Genomic DNA, 23,136 nt, shown 5'->3' with positions numbered 1-23,136 from the left:
AATTCTACCTTGTGAGAACTGATAAGTCTTCATGCCATCCTGCTACAGAGAATTCAGGCAAAAGACAGTTCCAAGAGTTGGTACCAAAAGTTCATGTTGTATATATGCCCCTCAAATGCAGATGAATGTTCCTATTTCTTACCTTTCTTCCATAAAGACACTGGTAGAAGATCACCCCCACTGACCAGACATCAACTTTATTGGAGATCTTTGGTGGTTCCTTCCCAACCACAAAGCACTCTGGTGGCAAATACCTGATAGGAGAAATATAAGAGAAATTCTTAAAAATAATTGTGTCACACTAAAACATTAAAAAAGAAACACTTCTTATTTTATAAGAAAAAGTGTTAAGTTGGATGTTGTAATAAATATTAAAAATCAGCAAATATTTAACTGCTAGATATCAGACAGTAGAGCTGTTAGAACAAACAAAAAATAATGAATTCCCATTCACAATGAGATTTCATTCTTAAGGTGGATAATCAGTATAGATTAAGTTAATAAATATAAATATGTACAAAGTTGTGAGGAAACGATTCCTGTATCCAAAAAGAAGGGAGCACACTCTAGGTTAAGGGGAGGATCATTCTAAGACCTGAAAGATCAAAGATCATACGATGACAAAGGGGTCAGTTTGACTGGATAAGAGTGGGAAAGGAAGTAATAATAGGGATGGAAATAGAGTCTGGGACTATGTGTAAGGTTTTAAAAAACTAAACAGAGTCCTAGGAGGTAGAGGAAGTCATTTGAGTTGGTAGAGTAGAGGAAAGTACATAGTCTACTTAAATATACATCACAGTAGTAAAGAGAATGGATTGGAATGGGGAAGAAGCTTGAAGTAGGAAGTCCAATCAGGAAGTTTTTGCAACCTCTGGTTAAAAGATGATGAGGTCCTGAATTAAGAAGGGAATTGTGTGAGTAGAGAGGCCATTAAGACATGGAATGGAAAATTAAAACTGAAAAAGTTTGAGAGAAAAGGAAGTAGAAACAACAAGTATAGGTAACTTTTTCAAGGGAAAAAACTGAGAAAAGGGAGGATCAATATAGTACTTATAGCTTGAGGGAAATAGTAGAATTAGAGAAGATTTTTAAGGATAAGGGAGACTGGTCATGTTTCAAAATGGTAGAGGAATCAATTGATGGAGGAAAACTGAAGATTCCAGAAGATTTTTATATTTAGAAGCCATAAGCAAGGAGAAGGGCTATCAGAAACAAAAAGGATAGAAAGGGAGATGATGCTGAGGGAACTTTACGTCCCCCCCCCCCCCCCAGTATATTCCTTTTCCTTATTGTCATTCTCTTTTCTTTCCCCTCTGAAGTTCATCAAAACAAAATACTCCCAGGACCTCTGTCTTATAAAACTGTTTCTATTAATTTTTAATGTATAAGATTCTGAAAGGACAACTGTTTCTTCTTCTCTTATGAGACTGTAACCACTTCATCACATACAGCACCTCCTATTATTAAAAAAAACTTTTCTAAGTTTTTCTTGATTCCAGTGCTTTGTATTTCATGATTTCTACTAATCTCTATTCTTTTTATCAAGAATGTTTTAAAATTTTCTTTCCAAATTTTCCCTTCTAAGAAAATATTCAGATTTCTAGGGAAATTATTATTGTTTATAAACTTTTATCTTTTGTTTTTCTGGAATCTCAAACTCCAAGATTTTCTCTCTTCTAGGATAATAGCTACCAAGTCTTGTATGACTATGACTAAGAAAATCCTCAGTACCTAAACTCTTTTCTTTCTTGCTGTTTGTAGTACTAAGGAGTGGGAGTTGGTGGGCATATAAACTCTGTATTTGAATTATGACACTTAGGAATCCTCATTATGGGGTTTCTTTAAGGAGAAAATTAGTAGATAATATTTTTACTTTGCCCTCTAGTTTCTTTAGAGCTGGGTACTTTTCATTTATGGTTTCATGAAATGTTATCTAGGCTTTCTAGGGTTATGGCTTGCAGGTCATCCAATGACTGTTAAATTCCTTCTCCTCAGTTAGTCAACCACCTACTGTGTCAGAAATTATGCTAAATGCTAGGGTTATAAAGAAGAGCAAAAAACAATAACTCCTCTCAAGGAGAACAGAGTCCAAAGTCAGAGATAACATGCAAACACTGTGTACAAGTAAGTGATATTCATAACAAATTGGAGATGGTCAAGAGAGAAAAGGCATTAGAATTAAGAGGGATTGGCAAAGGCTTCCTGTACAAAGTGTGATTTTAGCTGAGATATGATGGAAGCCAGGGAGGTACATAGATTTCAATTGTACTGAACTGTCTCTCTGATTAACAGGCATAGGCATGCTTCAGTCTTCTTTATCTAGGTCTATGTTGGCTCTTCTAGAAGAATTTCTTTTCCAGTTCCCACAGGTTTCTAGTTGTCTTTTTCTGCACTATTGGGCTAGATAAAAGATGCTTACTGAATATTTTTTTTAGGGTTTTTTTTTCACTTATTCTCCTCAACATTGAAAAATTTTACTTTTAAGAGTCCCATGATGAAGGATGGTCACCACAGTTTAAATCAATAACAACTATCCATGGAACAGAAATCCTCAAAGGAATTTTGAGATGGTTTTATTCTGTATCAGTTTTTTCCAGTTTTAGTTCTACTCAAGTCCTGCTCCTCTGGAATTCCAAAGGTTTCAGTCCTGAAGTCAATCCATAACTTCTATCCAAGTCTACTATGATGAATCATAGATCCACAAACAGTTTTGAGTTACAAATGACTCTAGAAATAATTTAATTCAAAGACCTTATTTTACCTATGAGGAAATCAAAATACAGAGAAGAGATGTGATCTAACTAAAATTGCCAACTCAAGGACAAGAGCATGAAACAATGAAAAAAAAATACAAACTTTAAAATTCTATTGTCTAAATCAAATCCCTATGTTCTTTTTTATCTGATAGCATTTTCAAACCATGATCTTTTGGTTCAAACAGTGGAACTAAAATCACAAAGATTTTTAAAGCCTAACATTTTTTCACTTTAAAGGTGAACGGGGACTTTAACAGAAGGTCAGTGAAGCGAGTTAAAGTTGAATCATAAAATTTAAGTCACCACAAATAGAACAATGCAAGTCAACTTTGGTCTGAATTTCTAACATTGGCATAGTACAAGACAGCTAGCCACACCAAATTATACAGTGTGGAAGTGCTCATTGGCAGTACAAAAACCATTCAAAGTTTCATTCATTTTTGAGAAGCCTGATAGGGTCAACTGTAGTTGAATTTTGAAAATCAGAAGATAAAAGGATGAATCTTAACAAATTTCCTAAGTTCAAGATTCTTTTTAGATTCTCATATACTGCAAAATCTTAAACAATGTTATTTTCCAAATCTGCAACTTTATAGCTTGATTTCTGACCTAATATGCTTCTTTGTATTAAAAAAAATAGGTTTCAGATATTCAGGATAATATTCTTTCCTCAAGATTATTTTTTCCTCTAGTTAAGGCCTTCAATTATCTACAATTTTTACTATTTTACAACTAAAATCATTATCCAAAAAAATTTAAAGAATTCAAGACAGAAAAAAAGAGGAAAAAGGAAGAAGCAGAAAATAGAAATACAAAAACTGAAAACAGAAGCAGAAAAGAATACAAATATACTTCTCTTAAAAAAAGAAGAAATATGCACACCAATGATGAAATCAGTCCCTGAAAAAGAAGAGAAAACACACCTCTTTCTTTCTTTGATAGGGGTCTTTTGGTATAGAATGCTGAACACTGTAAGATTTGGTGTTAGCTTTACTGAACTGCTTCCCTACACCTTATAATTTTTTTTTGGTCACAAAATATGATTTTCTTGATTGGGCAATAGGAAGGGAAACAAGATAAAGTTGAAATATTTTAAAAAATTATTTTATTTAGCCTTTTCATTGATATCATCTTGCATTCCTTTAATTTCTCTTCTAATACCTTACTTATAAAGTATCAAAAATAGAAGAATGAATTATCTAAATATAAAGCAATGGGACAATGATAAACTCTAAAATAAGCACCAAATCAAGGGGGCTTAACCCTACCTGATCTAAAATTATATTATAAAACATCAGTCATCAAAACTGTTGGTACTGGCTAAGAAATAAGAGTGGTGAACCAGTGGAATAGACTAGGTGCAATAGTAGGAAACAATTATAGTAATCTGTTTGATAAACTCAAAGAATCCAGCTATTGGGATAAAAACTCTCTCTCTTTGATAAAAACTGATGGGAAAATTGGAAGCTAATATGGAAGAAACTTATATTTAGACCAACACCTCACACCCTTTACCAAGGTAAGATCCAAATGGATACAGGATTTAGACGTAAAAAACAATACTATAAGCAATTTAGAAGATCAAAGACTAGTTTATTTGTCAGATCTATGGAAAGGGAAGCAGTTTATGACTAAGGAAGAGATGGAGAACATCACAAAACAAACTAGATGATTTCGATTACATTAAATTACAAAGCTTTTGCACAGATAAAAACCACTGTAACCAAGATCAAAAGAAATGTAGTAAATTGGGAAACAATATTTATGACTAGTATTTCTGACAAAGAGCTCATCTCTAAAATATACGGAGAACTGAGTCAAATTTAAAAGGAAAAAAAAAGCCATTCCCCAGTTGACAAATGGTCAAAGTACATGCTTAAGGCAATTTACAAATGAGGAGATGAAAGCAATCCATAGCCATATGAAAAAATGCTCTAAATCATTAATTATTAGAGAAATGCAAATTAAAGCTTCTCTGAGGTACACCACCTCATACCATCTCAGATTGGCTAATATAACCAGAAAGGACAATGATCATTGTTGGAAGGGTTATGGGAAATCTGTGAGACTATTACACTGTTGGTGGAGCTGTGAACTCATCCAACCTTTCTGAAGAGAAATTTGGAACTATGCCCAAAGGGCAACAAAAATGAGCATACCCTTCAATCCAGCAATACCACTACTGGGTCTATACCCTGAAGAGATGATGAAAAAGGGTAAAAACATCACTTGTACAAAAATATTCATAGCATGCCTGTTTGTGGTAGCAAAGAATTGGAAATCAAGTAAATGTCCTTCACTTGGGGAATGGCTTAGCAAACTGTGGTATATGTATATCATGGAACACTACTGTTCTATTAGAAACCAGGAGGGATGGGAATTCAGGGAAGCCTGGAGGGATTTCCATGAACTGGTGCTGAGTGAGATGAGCAGAACCAGAAAAACACTATATACCCTAACAGCAACATGGAGGTGATGATCAACTGTGATGTACTTGCTCATTCCATCAGTGCAACAATCAGGGACAATTTTGGGCTGTCTGCAATGGAGAATACCATCTGTATTCAGATAAAAAACCATGGAGTTTGAACAAAGTTCAAGGACTATTCCCTTTAATTTAGGGGGAAAAAACCCCAGATATCTTATTGTCTGATCTTGTTATCTGTTATACTTTTTGTTTCTTCCTTAAGGATATGATTTCTCTCTCATCACACTCAATTTGGATCAATGTACAACATGGAAACAACGTAAAGACTGACAAATTGCTTTGTGGAAGGGTGGGGGGAGGAATGTAAGATTGGGGGAAAACTGTAAAACTCAAATAAAATCTTTAATAATTAAAAGAAAAAAAAATAAGCACAAAAGCAAAAAAATATCTTGGCTGCCCCAGTAGAAAGTACACCAGACTTTGAGTCAGAAGTCTTGGGTTTAAATCTCAATTCTATTGATTACTAGCAAGTAGACAAGTCACTTAACCATTCTGAAGTGCAATTTCTTTATCTGTAAAATAGATAAAACTTATCCATACTACAAACTTCATGGCTACTATTTAAAAACAAAAATACTTTATAGATGGTACAGCACTTTGTAAGTTACTTAACTACATATAACATAAAGACTCAGTATTTTTTGTGGGAGCATAGTCTACTGGCTTAAAATATTCAAAGGAGCATAAATTTAAAACTGGAAGAAATCTTAGAATGCATCAAGTCCAAGTCCCTCATTTTACAGAAGAAGCTGAGGAATAGGAAAATTAAGTGGCAATGTCCTAATTAAGTAACTACCTAGGTAAGGGAGTCTGTAATAACAGATGTTAACCTAGCCAAAGAAATTCAAAATTCTTGCAATTCTTAATTCTTATAAAAAAATTCCTAAGACTACTTAATATTTATCTCTATTCAAATTGTATTGCATTTAAGGAATTACTGGTCTAAATAATAAAATTCACTTTATTTCTCATGATTTAAATTACTACAAAAGAAACCCAAATCCAAGGTCCAATATCTTTATAGAAGAGCAGATATTTTTGAGTAGACTTGATTAACAAGGAGAACATCACCTATAAAAATCACCACAGTAAATAAAAATATTGAAAATGCTGTTTCTATTTTTGACCTGGAATTCTGCAATCTTATTTAATAATAGATTTTATGGTAGATTCTCTATGCACTTGAACAAAATTAATCCCAAAAAAACCCAAAGCCTAGTTTAGATGGTAGGTTAGGGAGAAAGTCAACTCCTGAATAGTGACAAAACAAAGAAAAGGAGAGAGAGGGAGATGAGGTGGGACTAACCATCTCTACTGGGCCATCTAAAAAGGAAATAAAAATCAGAGATTAAGGTAAAAAGCAGGGTCTGATCCCAGTCCCTTGTTGCAGTCAGTTGGGTGGATAACAGAAGCAAGAAAGACTAGAAACTAGAAACCCCTACCCAGAACTCGGGTATGGTGGCATGCAGTGATATCCATATTACAGAAAGGATAGGATCAGCAGCAGAGGCTAGTAAACCTATTCAAGAATCCAAGAGAGTTTGCCTGAAACAAAGTCCTGATCCATAAACTGTGACTGGAGACACTAAGCAGAAAACATAATACTGCACAAGAATTTAAGTAGACTCTCCAGAAAAAAAGAATGGTTTACCCAAGAAGACTCTGAAGTGCTAAAAAGAATGAAACAAGAGCGAAAGAATGAAATTAAAGCTTGGGGAAAGATTGAAAGGAATAAATAGTTTAGAGCAGATGGTTGAAAATATGACCAAAGTAGCAGACTTCCTAAAAAAAGGGAAATAAGCAAATAAAAATCAATGATTCCATGAGACAAGAAATATTAAAAGTCAAAAGTTTATTAAAAATTGGAAGAACATATGGATTAATCTATCTAACACCAAAGAAAAGAAGTCCAGGGAAGATAATTAACAATCACTAGACTTCTTGAAAACTATGGTCAAGGGGCAGTTAGGTGACACAGTGGATATAGCACTGGCCCTGGGGTCAGGGCAAAAAGCCCCAATAAACAAAATCAGAAAAGCAGAAATATTGAGAATACCCTTTTACAACACAACAAAAACTTTAATCAATAAAAGGAATTTGCAAAGAGGATTCAAACTTAAGCGGTGACAAAGAAATCAAGGAAAATGATCCATCCATACAAAGAATAAAAACCTCTTTTTTTTTTGGTCACAGCAAAAATATGTAGATTTGCTTGACTTGGGATTTTTTTTTGTTATTTACCAGAGCCAATTATTATTTACAAGTGCTTTAGGTAAAGGCAATAATCCCACTTAATTTAAAGACCATTTCAGCATAAGCATGATACTTACCAGTAAGTACCAGCACCCTGTGATGTTAATTCCATACCATCAACTGAATTGTAACTATCATCATCCATTATCTTAGAAAGACCAAAATCTGTGATTTTTATCTCTCCACAAGCTGTACCATTTACTAGAAGAATATTACCTAAAAAGGAAAAAAAATCATGAGCATGAAAGAACAAAGATTATAAGAAAAATTCAAACAAGTGACAAGAGGACAATAATACCAAAATTCATATAAAAGTGAAAATATGACTCCTTTGAATAAAACTATTAAGACACTTAAATGCCTGGTGACAAATTTTTATTTTCCAGGTAAATGAATAAACAAACTAAACAAAGAATTGCCACTTGTCTGCCAGAGCAATATACAATTGCATACTTGGTCAGAAGATGATAAATTTTCAAATGTACTTTCAACAGATCTCTTTAAACCTAAAGGATTGTTTTGAAGAATTTTTTTTAAAAAACACATAAAATGGAATTAAAGTTAGTGCAACAGTGACACCTACAGCTCCTATGAGAAGTTTGAGAAAAATGTTAAATAATGCTGGGGGGGGGAAGGGCAACCAAATGAAAAGGTCATTTAATTGCAATTCTATTTGTATTCTTTAGATCATATTCTGACAGTGAAATATGTGTTCTAAAACACATATGGGCAAATATCAAGAAAAAAATTCTAGAAATTTTAAAATATTGTAGCTTTGACTCAGGTGATTGGGAATTGTTCTATGGAACGCAAGCAAAATAAGAGTAATATACAGGGAAGTCAAATTAAGATTTCTAAAGGAAATACAAGAGAACAAAAACAGTTCATCTCAGAATGGGGGAAATATATCTAAATTGCATGTTTTCTATTTGTCTTTGAATGTAATGTCTGTGACCTTTTGTAATGATTATTGAAGTTAGTCTACTCTTAAGCTTAATCAAACAAGGAAGACCTAAAAAGGGTACCAATGCTTCTAGAGAACAGGAAGAAAAGATGGAATCATCCAAAGTTCCTGATTTATACTCCATATCAACTTCTCTGGCCCTAAAAACAAGTTTTTAATTTCAGATCAACTAAGACAACTTGCATCACTTATGCTTAGTCTTAGCAGGGCACACAATGACCTATCTCCATCCAGTATTAGCAGAATTCTTCTTGGTGAAGTATGTTTATAAAACAGGTTATTTACATTGGAATTATAATTCCAAGAAAAATGAGAAAAATCCAACAGTTCTGTAATCTATCAGTTAAACCTACCTGGTTTGAGATCGTAGTGAATGATGGGAGGTTTGATTTCATTTAAGTATTTTAAAGCATTCACAATCTGCATAATAATGGATCGGGCCTCTTTTTCTGACATTAACTTGTGCTGTTTAAGGTAGAAGTCCAAATCATTTCCCTCACAGTACTCTAACACTGTACAAAACCTAAAGATAAAGAAATAAAGGAAAACATTTGTAAATATTTAACATTTCAACTGAATTCAACAAACATCGAAAGATTAAGTATTAAGATAAAACCATCTAATAAGATAGCTCTACAATTCAGAAGAATGGTTTTTCACTCCTTTCCATTTCCTCTCTCCCTTTCCATACAATTTCTCTGCTCATCACAACCATAAGTCAACTATTCACTTATAAGAAAACCAACTTATGGAACTCTCAGGTCAAGAATAACCACAGTCGAGGTATTTGAACTCTGATACTAATCTGAGGACTTCTGTGCCAGAAATTTTACTAAAGACGCATCTATTCTGAATAGAATTTGGAAAGATTTACATTCTCTAGACACAAAAATTTTAATACCTACCAACAAACATTTATTTGGAAGAGGGTCTTTCACAGATTCAAGAAATTTCAAAGCATGAATATGGAAGCAAATATATTTCTCAATGTTTAGAAGAATCTGATGTTTATCTTTTGTAATACTGAAAGAGTAAATTTAACTAAGTAAAGGCATTGGATCAGGAGTCAGGTAAGTTGAGTTGTAGAATCAACTGAGGTGATAACTATGTGACTGAATTTGGTACTTTGGTCAGTTTCCTTATGTTTAAAATGAGGAACTGAGAAAAGGTCGAGTATATGAACTTTAAATTGCTATTAATCCCAATACACTATGAATTTATATCTGAAACAATCAGCCACAGAGTAGAATAGCAGAATTTCAGCAAGATAAGTAAAAAATGTTTTACTATGTTTTTGACATAGTACTCAAGGCTTAGGAATTTTTCATTTCATAATTTACACAATGTGATATTTCCTAGAATTACATGACGGTTTATCTAGGTGTCTGCAACAAAGCAAACTACAATGGACCCACATCCTTAGGAGATATTTTTTAAAAATCAGACAGGAAGGACATTTCTAGTGCTAGATTGTGATCAGTGGAAAAGATTCATTATATAAATATTCAAAAGTATATCACTTGGTTCTTCACAACATTAAAATAGACAGTTCTGTTAATAACATTATTCTCTTCTTTGTGGTACAGCCTATAACATAAAACACTTATTAAAAACCCACTATAGGGGACATCTTGCAATGGGCACAAGGATACAAATTAAAATAATGAGAATTCTTTTGGCCTTTAGTATCCTTCACATACTAACTTCCTATTATTTTTCTATACTGTTTCTGCAATCTTCCACATTATTCCTCCTTGTACACACTACATTTGTACTGGCTGTTCCACCACACCTGAAATGCTTTTCCTCCATCTCCACCCAAGCTACATTCTTCAAGAGAGCTTTTTTCATTTTACCTTTTGTCAGTGACCATTTGCTTCGATTTACTTTTCCTGCCTGCTTCACTCCAATATCCCTTTATTAATCTGTCTTCTTTTCATTGTAGAATGTAATCTCTCTCAGACCAGGAATTGCCTCACAACCTTAAGGTCTAACCTAAGGAGCCACAGAAGGTTCTTAAGTTCTTAATTCCCCAGATCTAATCTTGGGAATTATCAATTTGGTAATTATGTGAAAGATGAATTTGAAAGAGGAGAAAATGGAGTTAGAGACCACTGGGGGATGGGCAGAGGGGGAAAGGGAGAGAACTGCAATGGTCCAGACAGTGAAGGCCTGTACTAGGATAATTGTATTAATAGAGGAAGGAAATGGTGGATCTGAGAGATGCTGAAGGGTGAGAGAGAGTGAAGAGTTGGGGAATGATACCTAGTTTGCTTGTCTAGAGTTCATAGTAAATGGGAACAATGGTAGTTTACTTGACAGAAATAAGAGAAATCAGGAGGACGGGAGTCAAGATCGTGACAGAAGAGTCTCTCTTAGGTGCTCTCTCTCAAAATCCATAAAGTAAGGACTCAAGTAAATTTCCAAGAGAGAGAACCCACAGAGGGATCTAGTGAGGCAGTTCTCCAGTCCAAGGTAACCTGGAAAATAGCAGAAAAGCTCTGCTTCACAGGGTTAAGAGGGGCAACCCACAAGAGTGAATGAACTTCAGCTTCCTAGAGGCAGCGCGCCAGGACACCTGGGAGCCGTGGCCCATGACAGTGGGGGCAGTTTCCTGACCTACACCCTGGGGAGCACCAGGCACAACTTGGAAGACCAGCAGGGGGACCTCTGCCAGAGCAAGGGCATGAAGCCAGTCCTCAGGGCACTCAGCCAACAGCCTGGTTGGACAGGCCAGGTCCAGGAACCAGAAACAGGCGGAGCCAGTAAGCAGGAGCCCCCCAAGCAACTAAGCCCTGAGTGCTGAGCATACCAAGGGTAGGGGAGTGGAGAAAGACTTCAGAGGTCTGTCCTCTGTAACTGGAACATGACTCTGGGACTCTGACCACATTCAGATCCTGATCACAGTCTAGCCCCCCCTCACCCCATCCCCAACCCCCGTGCCAGAGGGGTGCGCTTATAGTCATTCACAGACCGGGAAGGAAAGGGCAGACAGAGCCTCACACACTGAGATCCTTGTGTGTGTGTGTGTGTGGGGGGGGTATCCCAATAATACTCAAAAGCTCAGGAAGTACCCCAAGACCAGGCACAGGCTGGGGAACTAAGTAAACAGAGAAAAAAGAGAAACACCACTGAGATCCCAAGAAGGATCAAAATACACTGAAGATGAGGAAGCACAAGCTCCTGCATCTAAAGACTGCAAGAAAAATGGAAATTGGGCTCAGGGTATGAGAGAGCTCTAAAAAGACTTTGAAAATCAAATGAGGGAGTTAGAAGAAAAACTGGGAAAAGAAATGAGAGAGACGCAGGAAAAACATGAAAATGAAGTCAGCAGCTTAATCAAAAAAAAAATGCTTAAGAAAACAGCATGCTAAAAATCAGCTTAGGTCAAATGGATAAAACAGTTCAAAAAGTTATTGAGGAAGGGTGCCTAGGTGGCGTAGTGGATAAAGCACCAGCCTTGGAGTCAGGAGTACCTGGATTCAAATCCGGTCTCAGACACTTAATAATTACCTAGCTGTGTGGCCTTGGGCAAGCCACTTAACCCCATTTGCCTTGCAAACCCTCCCCAAAGTTATTGAGAAGAATGCTTTAAAAAGCAGAAATGGCCAGATGGGAAAAGAGATAAGAAAGCTCTCTGAGGAAAACAAATCCTTCAGACAAAGAATAGAATTCAGGGAGATTGATGAATTTATGAAAAATCATGACTCAAAACCAAAAGGATGAAAAATTAGAAGAAAATGTGAAACATCTCATTGAAAAAACAACTGATATGGAAAACAGATTTAAGAAAGATAATTTAAAAATTATTGGAATACCTGAAAGTCATGATCAGGAAAAGCACCTTGACATCATTTTCAAAGAATTACTACAGGAAAATTGCCCTGATATCCTAGAAGTAGAGGACAAACTAGAAATGGAGAGAATCCAGATTCCCTCAGAGAAAGAGATCCCCAAAAACCAACCCCCAGGAATATTATAGCCAAGTTCCAGAACTCTAAGTCAAAGGGCTTGGAATATAATATACCGGAAGGCAAAAGAGCTTAGAATGCAACCAAGAGATCAACTACCCAGCAAAACTGAATGTCCTCTTCCAGGGAAAAAGATGGACTTTCAATGAACCAAGGGAATTTCAAGTGTTCCTGTTGGAATGGCCAGAGCTGAACAGAAGGTTTGATCTTCAGATACAGGACTCAGGTGAAGCATGGAGACTGAAGGAGAAGGGGAAAATATGAGGGACTTAATGATGATGAACTGCATATATTCCTGTATAGAAAAATGACATTGATAATACTCATATGAACTTTCTCAATTAACAGAGCAGGTAGAAGGAGCTTTTATAGATGATGCACAAGAGAAAGCTGAATTTGAAGATAAAATATGGTGTAAAAAATGGAGTCAATAGAAAAAAGGGAAATGTAATGGGAGAAAGAAAAAGGAGAGGGGGGAATAGGCCAAGATATTTCATATAATAAGATTTTTCTTTATTACAATGAGCTATTGCAATGATATGGAAGGGGGGAAGGCAAGGGGGAATAAGGGAATCTTCGCTCTCATCAGAGGTGGCTAGGAGAGGAAACAGCATATATACTCAATGGGGTATAGACATCTGGAGTAAGAAGGAGAGAGGGGAGGACAGGAGTGGGGATGTGAATGATGGAGGAGAGAATGAACCATGGTGGGGCGGGGGGGAGAAGTGATCAGATATAATGCATTTTTTTTTTTACTTCTTGCAAGGGGCTGGGATTGGATGGCCTATCTGGGACCATAGGGCCAGGTGGATGCTGGGCCTAAGGGGTGATATGGGGGCTCGGGGCCTCTTGGCCCCAGGGCCAGGGATCTGTCCTGCACCACTCAGCTACCCTACAGCAGAGTCAGTGAAAGGAGAGAGAAAACATAGTACATGGTAGTGGAGAAATATGAAAGGAGGTAACTTTTGTGATGGACTTATCATAAAGAATGTGATCCACCCACGACAGAGCTGGAGGTGCTGGAACACAGACTGAAGCACATTTGTTTATTATTATTATTATTATTACTATTAGGGGGTTGCAGGGCAAATGGGGTCACAGGTGGCTTGCCCGGGGCCGCACAGCTGGGTGATTTTTGGGTGTCTGGGGCTGTATTTGGACCCAGGTGCTCCTGGCTCCAAGGCCTTTCCCTCTACCACCTGACTGCCCTTATTTTTTTTAATTTTAATTTTATTTTTTTCTCTTTCCTTTATTGCTGAGGGTCTATAGTTTTGGGGGGTATTATGTTTACTCTTAAACAAGAATATTTTAGTAATCAATAAAAAAATCTTTTGCACAAAATAAAAATATACCCCCCCCCCAAAAAAGGAGGGGGGGGGAGAGAGAGAAAGAAATCAGGAGAAGCAAGTTGAGAAGGAAATAAAAATTTGAGTCTGGTACAAATTAAGTTGAGGTACTTATGAAATATCCAAGTGGAAATAACAAGCAGGGAAAACTGGATATGTAAATTTTGGAGTCATATGATATATGAACCCAGAGGAGCTAATAAGATCTACCAAGACAACGAATATGGCACCAGACAGGGTCCTGAAGTAAATCTGCACTTATGGAACACAATATGTATGAATAACCTGAAAAGTACACTTGAGGGGTGGTTAGGTGGTGCAGTGGATAAAGCACGGGACCTAGAGTCAGGAGTACCTGGGTTCAAATCTGGTCTCAGACACTTAATAATTACCTAGTTGTGAGGCTTTGGGCAAGCCACTTAACCCCATTTGCCTTGCAAAAACCTAAAAAAAAAAGAAAGTACACTTGAACCTGATTTGATAGGTAAGGTGGGGGAAAAACCCTTAAAAATGAAAAGAATATTCAAAAGGAAAAGATGGTTAACCTTCTCAAACTGAAGTTACAGAATGAAAACTGAGAAAAGGCTACTGAACCTAATAAAGAAATCACTGGTATTGTTGTAGAGGGCAGTTCCAGTTGTGTAGTAGAGATAGAAAAGACTACAAAGAGCTGAGAAGTGAGAAAGTGGAGGTAAAGAGCAAAGTCAGGTTTTTCTAGGAATCTGGACAGTGAAAGGAAGAGAAAATGTAGTTCAAGTGAAGGTTTTTGTTGTTTTAAAAGGACTGGCAAAACTGGCACATGTTTGAAGATAAGAGGTTAGAATGATTTGATAATTAGGGAGAAAGATAATAATTGAAAAAGTAAATGGCAATAGAATGAAGAATCCAAGTAGAGCATTGGTCTTTATTAGAACTATACTTTTCTTCTGAGATGATCTGAAGTGTGGAGTTGTGGATAGTATTGGAAAGATGTCCTTAATTTTCTTCTATACCAAGTTATAATAGTATTATACATATTTATGGGGTGTGACACAGATATAAGGAAGAACAGAGATATAATTCAGGCTCTCCAAAGTGATACCCTTCCTAAACCAGTATTCCCCTGCAACTAACTTAATGTTGAGAAAAAGATCCCTGTGACAGAGTCAAGGCATTCTTAGTCTTAAACCTTCCCTGGAAACATGATCCAACCTGTACTTCTGGATTCTGGGCTGCAGGGCACAGGATAATCCTGTTTTCTTGTTTACAGGCACAGGATAGTGCTGAAGACCCCTTAGGAAGACTTTCAGTTTCTTTAGAAAGACCCAGAGAAGAGAAACTTGAAATGAGTAAGGAGGAGAAAATATGTATATGCTTGAAAATTTGAATCTAACTGAAACAACTGAATTTGAATATCTGAGAACACTTGCAAACAATGAGAAAATGAAAATGAATAATCTTGAAATTTAGATTCAACCTATGACTTTGTTGAAAGAAGGCTGAAGGGGAAATAATAAGATTAAAGAATAATGACCTAAGGACAAAGCCTCAAGGAGAAGGACTGAAGGAAAAGGAGAAGTTGGCTAGCAAGGTAAGCAAAAAGAAAAGGTAAATGGAACAAACTGGAAGGAAAGCAAATTAATAGAATGGATTGATGAGTGTAGCAAACTGACAAAATAGAGTAGAGGTTGGTTGGGAAGGAGATGGGAAGACGACAGAGTTGCTAATAGTAAAAAAAAGGATGATGATTTGGACTGTCAAACTATTAAGAAATGAAAAAATGGACTTACAGGATTGAGCTAGGTATTTAGAGTGAAATATAAAAATCACAAGTAATATAAAAACAACAACTAATACCCAATAATGAAAATTTCAATGAAGGTGGACAAGAGGACTTGAATTAGAAGTTAAATGTTTGCATTTCTGCCATAGTCAATTGAATGCCATCTGCTCTACAACTCTTCCTTCTAAAAGAGGTTTAAGAGTCCAAGGAACGAGGAACATCATTGCATACTCCAAAGTGTTAAGAGCAATGAAGTATTCCCAAAGGATAAGAGAAATAGATGTTTAATGGGGGAAAGAGATCAGAGGTGGAGGAGGGGAAACTTGACTTGTATGGAATTTAGAGAATGGAATTGTCTGCCAAATGATGAAAGGAAAGAAAAGGATAGTTGTACATTTAGAATTAAAATATATTTGAAGTTACTCCTAAAAAGGAGGGAGCTGAATACTCAGAGAAGGCTGCAGCTGCCTGTGGTCCTCTAAGGAATTATACAAAGCTGTAAATTAAGAGAAAATCAGTAAGTATCAGAGGAAGAATGAAGGTGATTTGTGACTATCTATTTAAGGGATACTAAAGAAATTCATATGGTGATATGATAACAACAAAAAAGTCTACTGTCTCCACCGGGCAGGCATCTAGGAAATAGAGAACCTTTTAAATTCATTAAAATAGATAGCTATTGTTCATTTTTGGTGATACATGAAGAACAGATTAGGAATCAAATAAGTACTGAGAGAGTTTGTGAAATTATGGGCAAAAACTGAAAACTGTCGACTACCAGAGATGCAGAAAAGAAAAACTGATTTGTAAAGTGAACATCTGGATAAAAAGATGTGAGCTGAAGCAAATTCCTAGGTAGGTGGTTTCTCCAAAGCTGGAAGGATAATGTCAGACCTATGGTCTGGTTTAGAATTCTGAAGACAATGTCCAAAGACTTCTCTAAACCAGCAAGCAAAAGTAACCTGACAATTATCATGCAAAATATCTTTTTCATCTATGCTATATTTATGTTCATCACCTCAGTACAAATTCACTCCCTTTGATAGAGTCCATGAATTACAAAACTTCAGAGTTAGAAGGGAACTCAATAGCCATCCAATTCAATTCATAAGTTAAAAAAAAGGAAGATCCATTGTAATATGCCCAACATCCATTCTCTGATTAAAGATCTTTAAGGAGGGGTAACCACTACCTTTGGAAGTAAACTATTTCATTTTTAAATAGCTCCAATTATAAGGAAACTTTCTCTTGCAATGAAGCAAAACTTGCCTCTCTGGAACTTTAAATATTGATAATTTCCCTTCCCCCTCTCCCTACAAATCCCCAAAGGCCAGCCCCCTGGGCTAAACATTTCCAGTGCTGTCAACTGCTGCTCTTATGACATACACTTAAGGCCCTTTCAACCATTCAACTAAACATTCCCCAGCTTATGCTTAGGATGTGGTGCTCAGAAATGAAAACAATACTCCAGGTGAAGTTTGACAAGGTAGCATAAAATAGAATTTTTTTGCCTGTTCTAAAGGGCTTGTAGTCACTAAAACCCTTAGAAATTTTTCAGAACATGTTTTCTAACCGACTCCCCAAACCCATCTTGTACTGGTGAAAATGTTTTTTTCCTATCATAAGTTTTAGACTTTATATCTTACTGGACTTATTTTGAACAGTATCCAGTATTAGTTATTTCCTCCTAGCTTTGTTCTGTCTGCAAAAGTGATGAGCATGCCATCTATGCCTTTATCCAAGTCACTAATAAAAGTATTAAAGGGTGCAGGCCCAGGCATAGAACCCTGAAGCATTCCACTGGAGAGCTTAACTAAATCAGCATTAAACCATGAATGACTTTTTTTTTGAGTCTAGTCATCCAAAAAATTCTAAATCCATCTAATTTCTGTTACCTTATAATGAATGTCTTGCCATTTTCTCCACAAAAATGATCTGAAATACTTCATCAAAAGCTTTGCTAAAATCTATTAATCTAATAAAATTTACAAAAATCGACTAATTTACTGTCAAAAAAGTTAGTCTGGAAATGACCTATTCTTGGAGTCAAAGCTAATTCTTTATAATCAGCATTTCCCTTTCCAGATATTCAAAATGATCTGTTTAATGATCTATTCTAGAACTTCCCCAGGAATTGAAATCAAGCTCATTGTCTTGATGAGTAAAGAAGTTTCTTCAGGGTTTTTAGGGATGAGCCCAAAATGGGAAAAATCAATATATACTCACTGGCATGGGTTGTTTGGCCCAAAAGCATGCAGTAAATTAGCATGGAATCATTTCCCCATATACTAATAGGTTCAGTTTTGTGGGTTACTAATCTGTAATTGTCTTTCTGAAACTGAACCTATGGTATGGTCCTATAAAATTTTGGGGACTGTCTAGATATTTGAGATAGTACTTACGAATCAGTATCAAGTGAAAAGTAGTCATATAGCTTAACTATCCGAGGATGATCCAGTTCTTTATGAATTCGATATTCCCTACATGCATGCCTATAAAAAAAACAAAAATTTAGCAAGTTATATTATCTTTGCTTGTGTTTCAGGGCTATTTTCTAAACATTTCACTTAATCAACCAAAACAAATCACTCATTTAACCCCTCTGCCTCTGTTTGCACCTGCTCCCCTTAGTCAGGACTTTATTTTTCTAGCTCCTGCAGTATGGACATATAGAAGAAGAGGAAACTCTTTATTATGTTTACCATGTGGAATTTTGTTTAAATCAGGCTTATTTTCTGAAATGTCACAATGTCAGCAGTTCCAAAAGTTTCTGGAGTTTTGTCAGTCTCAAGAACTGAAAATTGAAGTTTGCTAAAAAAGAGACATTTTTTCATATAAGTTTAGTCTTTGATTTGATAGGAATATTTCTAATCAAAAGTCAATTTCATATGGTACAGACAAGGGGCAAAAGATTCAGAGGTTGTGTCACACAAAGTCCTTGCTATTTTTTAAGGAAGAGACATATTTGGTAGCATCTTAAATTACATTTCTAGAAGCACCATTTGAAGGTCATTTGCCCCATTTGAAAACAACCTTAGACTTCAGATCAAATAGGCCAGTTAAATCATAAGAACTTTGCTACTCTCAATTACATTTCTATCTTTGAATTTTGGATTGCAAGAATAAGTATAAAAATAATCTAACTGATAATATGCTTCATGTTTAAAATTTGTGCTTTATTCTCTATTTGTAACAAAGGGGAAATATATTTAGAGTCTGAAAGAGAATTGATTTTATCTGGGCCTATGGATGAGGCATATTTGATCGAGATGCAATGACTGTTTAGAATAAAGAATTTGGACTCACTCATAACTGATCAGAATCCATGGTTCTAATCTCTGCTATATCCTTAGTAACCAATGACAGGTAATTTAGTCAGTAAAATGTATTTTCTTTTATTTATATTACATGTGCTTTTAATAGAATAATTCATCAAAATCAACTGGACTACATCTGCCTTCCTAGGACATGCTGAATGCATTTAAATAGGATATAAAAGAGGGTGGAATCCTACTTATGCCAGAACAGGAATTTTCTACTCTTTAAAACCTAAGATAATATTTTCCATTGTGATGATGGCTGGCCTCTCTAAGAGGAGTTAGTTTTCAAATAGTTAATGAACAATTGGTATAAACCATGGATTATTTAAGGAGTTTACACAACAAAGTAAGTGTGGTGGCACAATTACTTTGATAGCTTCATAGATACTTTAGAAGTCAACTCAAATATCACTGATATTTTTTTAGTGCTGTATTTATAGAAATTTTATAGAAAAAACAAGATATATCAAAGGAAATTTTCTGTTAGTGTTCAGCACCCATTTTAAGCATCTGTTTAATGCATCACCAAATAAGAACAAACTTTAAACCCGATGGCAATTCACTAACAAATTAAATCTGTCTGATCTCCAAAACAAAAAGTCACTAATTTGCAATGGCTCTGATCTGGTAGGAAGAAAGATAAAAACAGTCTGAGTCAGACCCTAAGGGAATAAAGAATCACAAGACTTAATACATAACCCCAGATCTCCATTTTAGTGTAGTACTCTCCCTTCAGAGGAGAATAAAAAGATGAAAAAGCTACAAACCTTCACTAAGTGATCAAGATAAAACATTCAATCTACTGTGGCATGTTAATATATAGAATCACAGGGTCATGGACAATTAAGGTAGGCATTTGCTTAAAATTCATTACCTTCATGGTGTTAAAGGCAGAGCTTCCATCAGCTAGCTTATCTAAATCCCTGTTTCTTCATGGACCTATTCACTTAACTTGGAACAGCACATGGTGGTTCTTCTCATCTATTCTGAATGTATCTTGAATGTACATAATTATTTACATGTTGTATCCTCCATTAGAATGTGAGATCCTTGAGAACAAGGACTGCTTTTTGCCTTTTTTTATATTCCCTCAGTGCTTAGCACAGTGCCTAGCAATCAGCCAGCAAGCACTGCTGACTGACTGGAGTTTCTTATGATGGAATGACTTAGAAAAATATCTGTCCCTAAAATGTTCACTTACTTGTGGTAATTCTCCTTTTTTTCATCTCTCCAGTTTTTATTTAACTGGTGAATTTTCACAGCTACATATCTCTGTTCTGTTAAATCAAATGCCTACAAAGAGAAGGAAATTTAGATCATACTTTGGCAGAGAAATTCAAACCACCAGGTATAGGCAATTAACTTGTTTTTCAATACAATATAATTAAAGGTCCAAAATAATTAAATTAATCTGGCAGCAGATGGCAACTCATTAAAATACTTATTTATTTCAGAAGAGCCACCAACTACTTGAAATTTATGATCTGATAATTCAGAAATATCCAAACATAATGGCATCAAATGATATAGAAAACATTATATAAATAAGCATCACATAAATCATGAATGGACAACTCAAAGTCTCTTATCAGAGAAAGAAAACTGGGATGTCAAATGTCATCCCTTTATCATACTTAGGAAGCTGGAGAATAAAAAAATACTGCCCATTAGGCAACAAACAGAAAAGAATATTTAAGCATTAAATGTCCTCTCTCAACATAGTTGCTTAGGATAAGATTATTTGGAAAATAATTCTACAATTTGTTATAAGTTAAGAGATAGATAAGATAGGATGGAGATCAATCTTATCTGTTAGTTCTATCCCTTTGAGATCACACCATAAAATAAAGACTAAAAAAACTTCTTTAAAACCCTTAACTAGGGTGGCTAGGTGGCCCAGTGGATAGAGCACCAGCCCAGAAGTCAGGAGTACCTGAGTTCAAATCCAGCCTCAGATACTTAATAATTGCCTAGCTGTGTGACCTTGTCAAGCCACTTAACCCCATTTGCCTTGCAAAAATCCTAAAAAACAAACAAACAAAAAAAAAAAAACCTCTTAACTATACATGAAGTGTGAATCAAAAACCTTGTCTAGAAGATATTGGCACTATAAACTCTTGTATAGGGCTGCTAGGAGAGGTAAGGCATGCTTCCACCAACTAAAGGCCCTAATGATGAGTTAAGAATTAATAAAAAGGGTTTGCATCAAAAAGTGACTTCACATATGTGACCTTTCACTGTCTTAACAGATGTGATCTTAGAAATCACACTTTAGAAATCTGAAATCAACTGAACAAGGGAAGTTCTTTATCCTACAAAAAGGAAATCCTATAATAATTTTTGTGAAATTTGAATAACTATTCATTAGTGTCTGTTTTGCAAATTCGGATTTAACATAATTAAGTTTTCTCTAAATAGGACACCGATAAAACTTTTATTAAGTGTTGCCCATGCATTAGTAATTACATACTAGTAGTCCTTACTTGCTGCCACTTTGCCTTTTGAAACTTTGCATATTCTGAACTACTTAGTAATGGCTTATAAAAACAGTGGTATCATCATTTAGCTACCTATGCAGTAGCTCGTCAAGTCTCACAGATGAAAACTGCAAATGTTTAAATGTTTATCACCTTAGGCTGATCCATTTTAAGTGTCATTCAAGAGAAAATCAAAAACAAAACAAAAATTCTTGACAAACCATTAAATTAAAAAAAACCCTTTTACTTTGAAATCTTCATAGTTTTTTTATAAAGTCAATATTATACTATATGATTATACTATGTTTAAGTAAAATAATGTTAAATGTTTTTTTTTTGACGCTTTGTTCACCTGAATACATCATACCCATTAGCAGATAAATTGAAAACCAAGTTAATCATAACTTAATTGTCTTAAATGCTGGCTCTGGCCATTGATAATGAAAATATCAAAGGTTAACCATTTTAAGATTTAAGGAGTTTTTCAGTATGCATGCTTCTTTTACCAAGCTCTTCCAAAGAGCAAGGCAAAAGGAATAAAATTATCACACACAAAAAAATTAACCACAGTTGTTAGAAAGCATTTGTGAAGCACTGAAATTCTGACTTTCACAATTATTTGGTAAGATCAAATATTAATAATGCTTAATCCCTCTATAGACCTAGATTGGTCAGTGAAGCCTTGGAGAGGAAAGAATATCTAATTGAGAATTTTTTAAATTTCCCAATTTTCAAACCCTCCATATGTTTTAAAGTTAAATTTCCTTTTAATACAATATTAAATAACATTTGATATAGTATCCACAATGCTCACAGATACTTTGATTCCTCAAGAAACTGAACAGTCCTTGGCTAATAACCCATTATTAACCTTTAACTAAATCAAGAACATAGTAATGCATCTACAGGTCCTGTGATGAAAGTGGCCCAGATGAACTACTGTACAACAGGACATTTACACAAAATGTGAGGGTAAATGAACAATATCATTTAGAAAGATTCAAGTTTGATTAAAATAAAGAACCTGGCTTTTAGATAAGGAATGTCTATGATGCATTCCTGAAGTTTCTGTTTCAAAAACCTTATAGTAACTGTCAAGATCTTAGTATTTTAAAAAATTCTCCAAATAGGTAGGACATTTAATTTAGTCATCATTGACAGTAGCTAAGTTCGTAATACATACCTTGTAAACTTCACTGAAACCTCCTCTACCCAACAGATGTAACAACAAGTATCTGTCATTTAGCGTTGGATGATCTTTAAATCTATGAAAACAAAAAGATTGTTATTCCAAACTGTGCAAAATTCTCAAAAATAAATAATATAGAAAGGATAGTGAATATTAAGTATCTTTAGAAGGTACCTAAAATTTAGCATAAAATACAATTATTTAACAAATTACAATTATTATCAAGTACTTGCATACAATCCTACATACCTACATACAAACTTTCCAGAAATTACTATGATAAAAAGGGTGCCAATGAAATTATGTTTTAAAAAATTTAAATAAAGTAATCTACAAACTTTAAAGTACTATATAAATATCAATTATTCTCCATTACACATGGTATGTTATTAAAACTATGTCTTCTTTTTTAATAAAATAATACTTAAAAAAAAAAGTTAAGGAGTCACTGGCAAACAGAAAACAAAAAAAGTTTCCACTTACTACTTTTTATCTAGGAACAATTGAAAACTGAATTGCTTCAAATGCCTTCCCTACTTAAAAACTATCTGGTTCACTGGTAAAGCAGAGATGAATGAACCAGTAATTGTCATAAAACTCATGGTTTAGA

The 23,136-nt window shown here is 35.0% G+C and overlaps 1 protein-coding gene across 3 annotated transcripts in view; it reads right to left on the bottom strand.

Moving 5' to 3' along the window:
• Nucleotides 1-23,136, bottom strand: part of TLK2 (tousled like kinase 2) — a 160,552-nt gene that overhangs the window by 14,191 nt on the left and 123,225 nt on the right. For all 3 annotated transcript variants that reach the window (XM_074224422.1, XM_074224420.1, XM_074224421.1), the window contains 6 exons: nucleotides 22,521-22,602; nucleotides 20,062-20,153; nucleotides 17,943-18,032; nucleotides 8,815-8,984; nucleotides 7,575-7,713; nucleotides 143-254 (listed from right to left, as the gene is read on the bottom strand). In XM_074224422.1, coding sequence (XP_074080523.1) covers nucleotides 143-254; nucleotides 7,575-7,713; nucleotides 8,815-8,984; nucleotides 17,943-18,032; nucleotides 20,062-20,153; nucleotides 22,521-22,602 — 685 coding nt within the window. The remainder of the gene's footprint in view (nucleotides 1-142; nucleotides 255-7,574; nucleotides 7,714-8,814; nucleotides 8,985-17,942; nucleotides 18,033-20,061; nucleotides 20,154-22,520; nucleotides 22,603-23,136) is intronic.

Source organism: Macrotis lagotis, chromosome 2 (genome assembly GCF_037893015.1).
Source record: "Macrotis lagotis isolate mMagLag1 chromosome 2, bilby.v1.9.chrom.fasta, whole genome shotgun sequence".
Taxonomy (NCBI): Eukaryota; Metazoa; Chordata; class Mammalia; order Peramelemorphia; family Peramelidae; genus Macrotis; species Macrotis lagotis.
The sequence above is the reverse complement of the archived record's forward strand: the minus strand, read 5'-3'. Positions and strand labels throughout refer to the sequence as shown.